Source organism: Coffea eugenioides, chromosome 9 (genome assembly GCF_003713205.1).
Source record: "Coffea eugenioides isolate CCC68of chromosome 9, Ceug_1.0, whole genome shotgun sequence".
Classification (NCBI taxonomy): domain Eukaryota; kingdom Viridiplantae; phylum Streptophyta; class Magnoliopsida; order Gentianales; family Rubiaceae; genus Coffea; species Coffea eugenioides.
Genome location: NC_040043.1, coordinates 35,190,819 through 35,202,327, shown reverse-complemented (window position 1 = coordinate 35,202,327; position 11,509 = coordinate 35,190,819). Strand labels below are relative to the sequence as shown.

The 11,509-nt window shown below is 37.8% G+C and overlaps 2 protein-coding genes across 3 annotated transcripts; both read right to left on the bottom strand.

The window, feature by feature from the left end:
- Positions 1–295: 295 nt before the first annotated feature.
- LOC113782682 (LRR receptor-like serine/threonine-protein kinase FLS2) lies at positions 296–4,586 on the bottom strand. Its single transcript, XM_027328565.1, has 2 exons — positions 1,436–4,586; positions 296–942 (listed from the first exon to the last, which is right to left on the bottom strand). Exons 1-2 carry the CDS (start codon positions 4,584–4,586, stop codon positions 605–607), a joined length of 3,489 nt encoding a protein of 1,162 aa, XP_027184366.1. The 3' UTR covers positions 296–604.
- A 2,484-nt stretch (positions 4,587–7,070) lies between these two features.
- LOC113782840 (transcription factor bHLH144) lies at positions 7,071–11,094 on the bottom strand. Of its 2 annotated transcripts, none has more exons than XM_027328773.1 (4): positions 10,962–11,094; positions 9,781–9,920; positions 9,283–9,451; positions 7,071–8,324 (listed from the first exon to the last, which is right to left on the bottom strand). In XM_027328773.1, the coding sequence occupies exon 4, from the start codon at positions 8,061–8,063 to the stop codon at positions 7,344–7,346; it is 720 nt and encodes a 239-aa protein (XP_027184574.1). In that variant the 5' UTR covers positions 8,064–8,324; positions 9,283–9,451; positions 9,781–9,920; positions 10,962–11,094; the 3' UTR covers positions 7,071–7,343. The 2 variants fall into 2 exon arrangements, with proteins under 2 accessions (XP_027184574.1, XP_027184573.1); XM_027328772.1 differs by having other exon boundaries at positions 9,781–9,917.
- Between the last annotated feature and the right edge of the window lie 415 nt (positions 11,095–11,509).

Below are 11,509 nucleotides of genomic sequence, written 5' to 3'. Positions count from 1 at the left end.
TTGATTGTGTCCTTTTGGAAAGTAGGATTTACTGCTAATATCAAATTTATTTCCTTTGTTTATGCATTGGCATATATATACCAGGATTTAACCCCAGGTCAATCGAAATCAAATGAAAATTCGAGGTACAGTACTACTTCATGGATATTTTCTATTCTTTTTATCCTTTTCTCCTTTTTAGATGGTCAAACAGCAACCTGTTGTAAGCAAAGAAAGGCGATGCTAGTAAATATCAATCTTGTGTAGAACATTTTGTTGCGGTCAAGTATAAACCAAGATAAACAAAAGGAAAACATTTTAACAACCTCCGAATCCTGTTCTACCATCTTTCACAGGTACAAGAACCATTCTTCACCAAAGCATGTATCTTTATAATCTTTTCTATTTCTGCAATTGCAATCTGCTGATGTAAGATAAATTGCTAGAAACTGCAAATAGTAGATTGGCTATACATATGATTCTCTGGCAACTAGTGCCTGGACGCCTATCTTAGAGCAATATACACTCTTCCAGAGTATTAATGAGCCCAATTATACCAATTTCCATGACGAAGGAAAGATGGCAAAAGTTGCAATTTTTGTGTCGAGCTGTACTTTCAGGATCCTTATGACAGTTGACGTAGCTTTGAGAGGCATGATAACACTTCTTCCATGTCAGGGCGGTCCTCGGGATCTGGACTGGTGCAGGATAAGGCTAAATTCAGAAGTCCCTCCGTTGCCTCCTGCTTCTTTGAGACATAGGGAACTAAATGAGGATCCACAACTTGAAGTAGCCTCTTGGTACCACTTTTAAGGGCTTTCTGTACTAGTTGAGGCAAAGTGATTGATGAGCCTTCTTCTTCTGTAAGTCCTGTTGGCCTTCTTTTTGTAATCAGCTCCATCACTATTATGCCAAAGCTAAATACATCCACTTTTGTGGTAATGGTTCTCATATATGCAAACTCTGATAAACACAAAATGATGCTGTCATTAGCTGCACCTCACAAGAATGACTCTCTGATATAGACTAGAGTAGAGGGATGCTATTCAATATTCATTTGTTCTGTGAGTTCTGTTTGATGTGCCTACATATCAGTTCTAATAGGGTGGAGAGAACAGGCTGCTAATTGGTATCTATTGAGTCATTCTTGTAATTGTATAATGACTCTTTTCATATCTGATACGATTATGAGTCTCATTCCTGACGGATGTGGAGATTATCTTTTACAAATATAGACATTTTGATTGTGAAGATTAATATGAAAAAAATAAACCTGATACTCCTATGGCAAGGGCGTCTGGCTGTGATCCATGTAGAATATGTTAGAACATAAAAAGTTATTAGGGAAAGCAACTCGTGTTGATATGTTTGTTGTGATTAAATGCAATTACAATATATGAAATTGAGAAAATATTATGTAGTTGACAGAATTTACAATCAAACTACTAGAATTTACCTGGTGCCAAGTAGCCAATAGTTCCTTGAAATGCTGATGCTGTAGAAAGGCTCTTTCCATCCTCGAGATGAATACCCAGCATTCTAGCTGTCCCAAAGTCGCTCACATGGGGTATTAACTTCCCATCTAATAGAATGTTAGCTGGTTTCAAGTCACAGTGCACTATGGGGAAATCATAGCCTGAATGCAAGTACACCAATCCACTGGCAATCGAGATCAATTGATCGATGCTGTCGGACATAGTCCATTTGGATTTGTTAGATACAGGGTCATGTATCAGTTTGTCCAAGCTTCCATTCTCCATATATTCTAAGACTAAAGCTTTCATCTTCCGACTCTCCCAAGCATAGCCAAGCACCTTAACAAGATTCCTGTGCCTCAATCGGCTCAAAGTCTTGACTTCCCTATCAAAACATTTATCTGACTCAGCTGAAAACTGCTGTAAATTCAATACCTTTACTGCCACTGCCTGCCCATCATCAAGTTTGCCCTTATACACTGTGCTTAAACTGCTGGAGCCAATGATGTTATCCTGACTGAATGAAGTAGTTATACTGTCTAAATCCTCCTGATTATATCTCTTGAGAGGCAAGGCTGAAGGATATTTAGGTACCGAGTTCTCTTCTACTTTCGCTTTTTGCTTCTTTCTGTTCCGATAAAGTACAGAGATCAGAAGCAACAAACCAAAGATTATAGAAACTAGTCCCAGTGCTACAACAATGAAGACAGTTTTCTTTTTGAAATGGTTTGAACTAGTCAGATTTTTGCCAGTGCTGCATGGCTTGCCAAGCTTTGTTCCACAAAGGGCTGCATTCCCAACCAAACTACTGGCACTCAAGTTTCGGAATATACCAGTCTCTGGTACATGGCCTTCAAGCTGATTAAAGGAAAGGTTGAGAAACTTTAAGGTTGAGAGATTGCCAAGGCTTTCAGGAATGGTGCCATTGAACTTATTTTTGGAAAGATCTAGTGACTGAAGATGAGTCAGATTAGCTAAAGTAGAAGGAAGTTCACCATCTAATTTATTTCTTGAGAGGTTCAATCTTAAGAGCTCTTCAAGAGGAATGAAAATATCTCCTGGAAGATTACCACTGAATTGGTTTCCAGAAAGATCCAGGGAGAACAAATTTCTGCAGTTCTTAATTGTCCCGGGAATTCTACCTGACAAGTTGTTGCTGGACATGTCTATCACCTGCACCATTTCTAACTGACCAATTTCACCTGGAATGGGTCCCTCGAAATAATTGTGTGAAAGATTCAGTTGTATTTGCAAATTTTTCAAACTTGCAATTACTAAACCAGGAATAGCTCCAGCCAGAAGGTTTCTTGATAGATCTAGCATCATCAATCGGCCAAGTTGTTGCATGCTTTGTGGAATTGTTCCATTAAGCATGTTCTCACTCATATCCAAGTAAGAAAGTAACTTGAGATTAGAGACAGCTTCTGGGATTGGACCAACGAACTTGTTGTTTTGTAACCGAAGATCTGTGAGCTGTTTTAGCTCAAAAAGATTGTCTGGAATTTGACCTCCCAGCAAATTGTTCTGCAAAGCGAGGCCTTGGAGCAGTGCAAGTTTTGAGAGTTCAGAAGGAATTGAGCCAGATAATCTATTATTGTGGAGGAGCAAATCAATCACTTGACTCAGATTACCAATATCTCCAGGGATTGACCCAAGAAATGAATTACCTCCAAGTCGGAGAAGCCGGATATTGGACAGTCTGCCAATATTTGGACTAAGTATTCCAGTGAAATTGTTTTTGTTTAGATCTAGAACTTGAAGCATAGTGCAGTTAAAGAGGTCATCAGGGATGCGGCCTGAAAGTCTGTTTCCCCCGACAGAGAGAAATGTCAGATTTGATAATTGTCCCAACCCTACAGGCAGTAGGCCGGTAAGTCTATTGTAAGCCATACTTGTTCCAAGAAGATGACTTAAATTGGTAATGCTAGAGGGTATAGACCCCTCAAGAAGGTTATTGTCCAGAGTAAGATTTTTCAATTTATTTAGCAACCCTATATCTGACGGAATTGACCCTTTCAATGAATTTATGCCCAAAGACAGATATGTTAAGTTGGTCAAGTTTGTTATGGTTGAAGGAATGTTCCCAGTGAACCTATTGGAATGGAGTGTAAGCACTTCTAATGATCTCAAATATCCTACGTCAGAACTTATTCTTCCAGTTAATTCATTCTCCGAGAGTCCCAAATGGGTCAATTTTTTGAGCTGGAATAACGTGTTTGGAATTGTGGAGTTCAACTTATTTCTGTACAGACGCAAGAATTCTAAGTTGGTCAAGTTTCCAAGTTCAGGAGGTATGCTACCACTGAACTGATTGATATATATGTTTATTGCAACTAGATTTAAACAAAGACCGAATTCAGCAGGAATGTTCCCAGACAGAGAGTTGGAAAACAGCTGAATTGCTTGCAAACTTGTCAGATTTCCAATTTCCGGAGGTATTGCTCCAGATAATTGGTTAAAGCTTAAGTCAAGAGATTGCAATGCTTGCATCTTCCCAATGGAAGCAGGTATAGGACCCTCCAACTGATTTGCATATGCTACAAAAAGTTGAAGATTCAGTAAATTACCAATCTTTGCTGGTATTTTGCCAGTGAGATTGTTATAGATGAGACTTAGCTCTAACAAGGATGTACAGTTGAATAAGCTATCAGGGATGGCTCCCTTCAAGAAATTGCTTCCAAGGTCTATTGCTTGTATACTATTAAGGTTTCCAAGTTCTGGTGGAATTTCACCAGAGAGAGAATTTGCAAATAGGGTGAGTTCAGTAAGCTGTGAGCAGAGCCCCAGCTGGTGAGGAATATTTCCAGTAAATGAATTCAGAGTAAGGTCAAGAACCTGGAGATTCGAAAGGTTGCCCAGGAATGGAGAGATTTCACCTTCGAGCTGCTTGTCAACCAGGGAAATGGATATGACATGATTGAATGAAGAATCACAAGCAATTCCTGACCAGTTACAATGATGGTTGGCATCAGTCCAATCATCTAGTACACCAAGTGGATCATTTCTGATCAAGCTTTTAAATGCTCTCAATGCCTCAACTTCACCTTTCAAGATTGGTTCTGAAACTGATAGAACCCCAACTAAGACAGTTGAAAGTAAAAACACTGCAAGAAAGACTCTTTGAAGTGTCATTGCTTCTAAAAGTTTTAGGCAATGCTCAGTTAAAGAAGTATTACCAAGTATTTATATGCACTAGTTGGTCAGCTATCTGTCCAAGCTTGTCTTTTTTTAAGGTAAGTTCAACTGTTTTACATCTCAAAGAAAGGGAGTCTTCATGATAACTACTGAGTCAACCACTCAGAAAGCACGCAGGAGTTTCATTCTTTGAACCTTAACAAAACACCAATACCGGCTTTAATCTAGAATGCTTGAACTAAAGAAACATCTTAGTCGGTCCTACAAACCTATGAGCGTATGAAATTCAAAATATAGTAGGGGGTACTCCTGCCCACTTGCAAAATTAAGACAAAATTCACATTCACATTACCAAGTCAATGTGTCCTCCAGTGTAAGTAAGTGACAGCTCGTAAGCTTGCTTGTGACTAAAGGTGGATTGTTGTTTTCCCTGTTTCTTATGGATGTTTATGCAATGGTGTCATTCGAATGAAAATATTTGTTTTAAAATGGTAACAATAAAATATCTAAACTTCAAGCTCACAAGTTTTCTGTTTACAATTGAAAAGAGAGCAAGAAAATGAGTAATATTGAATTAACTAATTAAAATATAGTAGTTCATAAAGACGCAACAAACTAACAGTGCAAGTATCTTTTTAAAATTTTTTTAAAATTGTTTAGAGAAACGAAGGGTTAGAATTTCAGAAGTACTGAGGGGAAAAAAAGAATTTAAACTCAGAACTTCTAATTTATAGGACTTAAATCTTAGTTACTAGATCAAATTTGTGCTGGTCTTTACCTCCATGAGAAGCACAAACATCATACCATTTATTTAGCTGGACATGTAACTTTGCCTCAACTCTCCACAGGCATAATATGCATAAAGATTGTTATATTGATCATCAGTTCATCACTATCAAACCATGTCAATTATTCCAACTCCTATCCAGAATCAATTAATTATGGTAGTAACAAGAAATGCAATGGAAAACTGTAGATGTGAAGGCACTTGGTGAGTAGATCTGGGTAGAACGCGGTTTTCCTATGTGGTGTGCACATTGGATATGTCCCAATGTATATATAAATGCAAGTTGGCCAAGAATGGCTAAAAGATGAGGCAGCCATTTTTCTTTTCGGCTGATGAATTCAATGATCAAGTGGGCTGTTATCCTTTTGCGGGTTCACGGGTGGCGGATGGTTGTGGGACCAATGTTTACCAAACAGATTCTGGTATGGAGAGACTTTGAATTCGGCGACCACACTAAGTAAAAAGTTCAAATCAGTCAGCTTTGGCACCGCCATAAAGGGTTTAAGTCCATCTTCGAACGGTAGGTCAGAGATTCGAATCTCACATGCAGTGAAAAACATCTAAAGGAAATGTTAGAGTATCCTTTTGATCTAATCAAATTTGTCTCTTATATAGTTTTTTTAGGCTCTCTCTCCCTGTAGAATAGGATTTATTAGATTATAGGAATGTTATCGTTGCAAAAAAAAAAAAAAAGTAAAACGTTTAGAAAATGTGCAATGACCCTCTAGAGCTTCCCCTTTTTTCTGAGCTTCCCATTTTCTTCATCATATTCAGCGAAAGTGCCAACAGGGGCATGCACTTGTTGGCGACGAAGCAAGGATTTTGGTTAGTAAGGACTCGCAAGTCTAAATTCTTGTTTTGAGTGTGTTACTTTTACAATTGTGAACCAATGTTCATTGTTTTTGTTTCTTTAATTATTTTATTATGCTTTATAGAATAGAAACAAAGAAAAACAGTAAATGCCAGGAGCTGCCAAGGCCTACTCAAACGAAAAATAGAAGGTAGCTAACTCTAAACAATCATCCAAAAGCTCAAGTGATCTCTGTACTTCTTTTCCAGCTACTAACATATATGAATATCCTGTGCAATCTGTGTATAAACTGGGTCAGGATCTTAGTCTGAGCATGATGTACTATTATACATTTTCCTAGAAAAAACTAGCAGCATGCAAATCCCCTTCCTGGAAACCATTCTTGGAAAAGTCTTTTCAATGGACATCTCTGCAGCCTCATATTCCTTCTCAACAAGGAATCAAAAGGATGATCTTGTACCACAAACAGTTCCTCCCTTAGCCGCTCATTCCCTTTCAGTACCAAATGTTGATTACCTTTAGGATTCGAGTATAACTCCAAACAGACGAGGTCATGAGTTCGGAACTCGCAAGCAAGGCAAAATAAATAAATAATTAAAAAGAAACATCAAGGGAAGCACAGAAAATGTGTTACTACAATTTGCAGCTGATGCTTCCACATTAGCTACTAAAATAACAAATACCTCAGAATTCTGAGACTCCTATTGCTATAATAGCTTTGCTGCATGAAAAGGCGGAATAAACATACAATACAACAAACATTTATATGGCTAAAAGGCAAGTAATTTGTTACTACTTGATCATCACTTGAGTCTAATAGCCCTAAGACCACAATGTAATAATAAAAGCCTTACAGAAAATTAAAGTCTAAAAGACAGCCAGCAAATCGAAGAGATTAAGCTAAATTAAACAGCATCTATTGTCCTCCACATGTGCAAAATAAGCAGAGATACATTCAAGTACCAAGTCACAGAACCAATGGCTTGCAACTCGTACAAATTGGCAGAAGAACTATACAAGGAAGCTCAAGACAATCCCATAACATAAGCAAGTCTAAGGCTGCGTTATTCTCTTATTGGAGGATAAAATTAGAGACTGAAAAATGATAAAAAGCAAATGAGGCATTACGGTCATTAGAAGTACACGCAGACTTTTTTCAAGTGTAGCTCTTCAATTTCCCAACTCCAAGCTTCTGTACTTCTACCTTGAGAGACTTAAGGTACCTAACAGCTTCATCGAGAACTGCTACAGTATCCATCTGGTGGGCACCAGGTACAATTCCTCGTAATGCCTTGACCATTTTCCTCATTCTCTGACGTTTTCTTCCAGTGCAGCTACTGACATCTCCAGATGTCTTCCTTGAAGAAGTTATCCTCGTTTTTCTGGGAGGAGAATCATAATTAGAGCATGAATCAGGAGAATTGCTTCCACAGTAGACATTTGCGCGTGCTGTACTCAACTCGTCATCATCACATTCTTCATGTTCATCATCTGAGCTCAATAATGCATTGATATCATCTGAATCTTCCTTCAGAGAAGTAACTTCTCTATGCTCATTGTCTGCAAACTTGACAGCCTTGTATTCAGAGGGAGCAGCCCATGTGTTTGAACCAGGATAACAGAATCTGGATCCAGTAGCTGGGTGGAGCATGATTTGACTTCTGTTATCAGTTTGGTCAAAGATAATGAAATTCCTGGGGCAGGTTTCAGAGGGCCGAAATTCAACATCATGTAAAGGCCACAGACCTGTCGCACCAGGCGGACAAATGGTTTCACCAAAGACAGATGATATAGGGGCACTAAGCATGTAGCCACCTGCTTCATTTGCAGGACTGAGGAAAGGTTTTCTAGGGAAAAGTTGTTGGTTTTTCTGCATGAGAAATCTTGTAAAATGCAAATGTGTTCCAATAGACAAGTATGCAGGTCCCAAAAGTACAAGGAAACTAAAAAGTAAACCTAAGGTGTTTCCATCACAGCTGAAGTTGCGGTCTGGAACAATCAGAACACCAAATACTTGGAAACTTCCTTTTCAATTTTATATGACAAAAGACAGAAAGAAGCCACCCGTCCCAGTATCCAAAGGCCTCTACCACACCAGCTACGTCACAGGTTTAAGCAATTGACGGAAGTATTCAGCCTGCAAGCAACAAAAGTCCATCAGAACAAGCGTTATCATTTGACAAGCAAAAGAAGGAAGAAAGCAGAACTGGACAATCAAAATATGAAAAAGAGGTTTCATTTCTTCTTTTCCCCACTTAAACACTAAGTGGTGCATAAAGCAGTTTATTCACTAACGCTGGAAATAATCTAACAATTACAAGTAATTAAAGCAGATAAGAACATTATATAATAGTTTCTTAACTGGTGGTGAGGTAATTAGACATTACAGTGACTTCATCAGCTATTGCTATTATTCCCAAGCAACCTATGGACTCAACTATAACCCAGAAAGTACACACACTCCTGTGTGCATTAATAGTTTAAATGACTAATGATTTGAGCAGTTACATGGGTTTTAAAATGCAAAGAGAAAGATAAGTCTCAGAGAGAAACAGAATGAATGCAGGGGGTAAAGAACAGAATCATTGCTTGAGACAAAACAGTCAGGCTTCTATCTACAAAGGCAAACGTTGAGACTACTACTGGGAATAATGGATTGGAAAACATGCCACATATAAGAAAATTGTTCATTTAGATTCATAGAACCAATTTCCAGTTTCTACTTCCTTTTTCTTGGCCATACAAAGGAGAGGAAAAAATAAAAAGACAATGCCCACACAGCCACTGCAAATAATTCTTAAAAAGATAGGTAACGACCGAAAATAAATAAATTTATAAGAGTGACAGTAAATCCATTGTGGGAACATCACATAGTACCTCTACAAAGATGACCTAAAAAAGAAACTGCTCGAAAGAGAGAAAAACAAGCAATCTGCACTACATTTTCTGGACATTCATATAAGAAAGAACAGTAAAATAAGCACAAAAGAGCCCAACAAATCCAGGTCCCTTGTAGAGTAGGGCTAATATAATGCCGGCCTAAAACTCCAGCAAGCAACTTGCTGAACCCAAGATTCATTAACTAAGCAATTTACCTGACAAACTTGCATCAATTGGCAGTTAACAATATTCCTGACACTCATTTTAGTCTTTCCAACTTCCTTTGCAGCTTGATATTTCTCAGTACCGACAGCAATGTACATTCTCAGTACAACTGAACGCAGCAAAAAGCCAAGAGCAAAATAATGACTTTGAGAGATAAACCTGTTAAAACAAGCCCAGCAGAGGATAAGAAATTCAAGTCCAAAGAAAGCAGTTATAAGATTCAGCAATACAACAAGAAAAATACAAATAAACCAAAACCTGAATCTGTCCAAGAAACAATCAGAGAAACCCCATGTATCTAACATATTCTTTTCTCAACTTACACAACATTCATAAAAAGCATTTCCCAAATTTTTGAAGTTACAATTCATTTGCTCTTACATTAATAAGTTAGATTATTTCACAATGCTTACGTACGTAATAAATTTCAACAAAGATTTAACATGTCCAGACGTAAAAGAAGAGGCAGAAGCTGCCAAAATTCTTACCAAAGAATAAATTACAGAATCACGCGAAAGAACACAACCAAGCGCACACACTTCCCACAATAATTGAGAGATGAAAACGCCCACGGCATGTTGATTTCCTCCTCAGCTCTGGTTAACAGAAGATGTTGTCCAATGCTCTGCTAGATTACACGGATAACAAAAAATGTTAATTGGAAAAAGAACAAATTACTTCAAATGAGGAAATTCTTAATTGCCACATGCCCAATGATACTCATTCGCAGAACTATGCACTTAGGGCTGCAAAAGAGTTGAGTCAAGCCGAGTTTTGGCTTAGTTGAGCCAAGCTCGCCTCAAATTTATCATGCTCAAAATTGATCAATCACCTACTGTAAAAATCGAGCTCCAGCTTGAATTTGTCTTTGAGCCTAATCGAATAAGAAAATAAAACTAGCTATAATTGTTTGTAAAATGGATATCATAGAGATTTCATTTATTCAAAATACAAAAAATAAGATAAGTATATAGTTATGCTCAAAAAGCCATCAAGTCAAGTACTTTTGGATTCCAACTTGATTCGAGCGTGAATCTGAGTTCAATTCAATTCAATAGCAGCGCTAATTCGCACTGCTAAAGGTTAGAATGCACACCATATTATGTGTACTTCTACGGAAAAGTTGAGTGGATAATGGCAGCAGTAAAAATACTATACGGTACTTGGGATCATGGACTCTTCAAGCAAAACACAACTAACAATCACAACCGTTCGCAGTTAATTTTGGACTAAGTAGCCATAGCTGAGCAACAGAGAAGACAAACAAAAGCAAATGGAAACTGTTTTGCAATAATATTCAACTCAAACGAAAAGGCAAAAAAATAAATAGCACTAAGATTAATCCAACCCAAAGGAATATATATCAAAATTCAAGAACAAGTAAAAGAGAAAATCCAATCAGCAAGACCATCCGTTAATCTATTGCACATATACGCATATATCAACCCACATAAACAACAAAAGCCAAAGATTAACAAGCACAATAATTGGATTAATTCAAATTTTGCCATAAAAAATTGTCAATGAGCCAGTAAGCAAACAACAAAAGCTAAATTAACATAGCATCCAAAAATAAAACTTCAGAACCAGAAGTACCCACTACCCAGTACAAATTTACACTAAAACTAAATATATTTCTACAAGAAGAAAGATCTTCGTAGAAACCCACCAAGGATAAAGGAAAATAAAACTTGGGTCCCTCTCAAAAATCTTGAATTTTCCTGCTAGATTTTAGTCTGCAAAAATTTGTGTGTGAATGGGGGAGAAAGATAGTTTAGTGCGGGAGTGTTTGCGGGCGTGAGTGATGCACGTAAATTGGGTTGTTTATTATCTTGGGATGTGTAACGACAGGAAGGAGTCAAAGGCCGAGATTGGTAGCCGTACGATCAACGAAAGTAAAGCGCTTTCCGTATAATGCGGACGGAAATGTGGCCGTTGGATGGAAGAGCACGCGTGAAGGAGAAGTGGGGCTCACGAGGTTTGACAATGTATGCGTATCTTTCTAGCTGAAGTGTGGATCTTTTTTAGTCAGGCTGAAATCTCTAGGTGACCACTTTTTAGCAATTTTTTTCAAAAAAATAAGAACACTTATTAGCAGTTAATTAAGGAGTAATTAGTTTAGTTTAGTTAATACCAGTTGTCTAGGGCCAATTTGGCAGCCAAATAATGGTCAACCGCTCTTTAACATAAAGTTGTAGCTGTTTGGTTCAAATTACA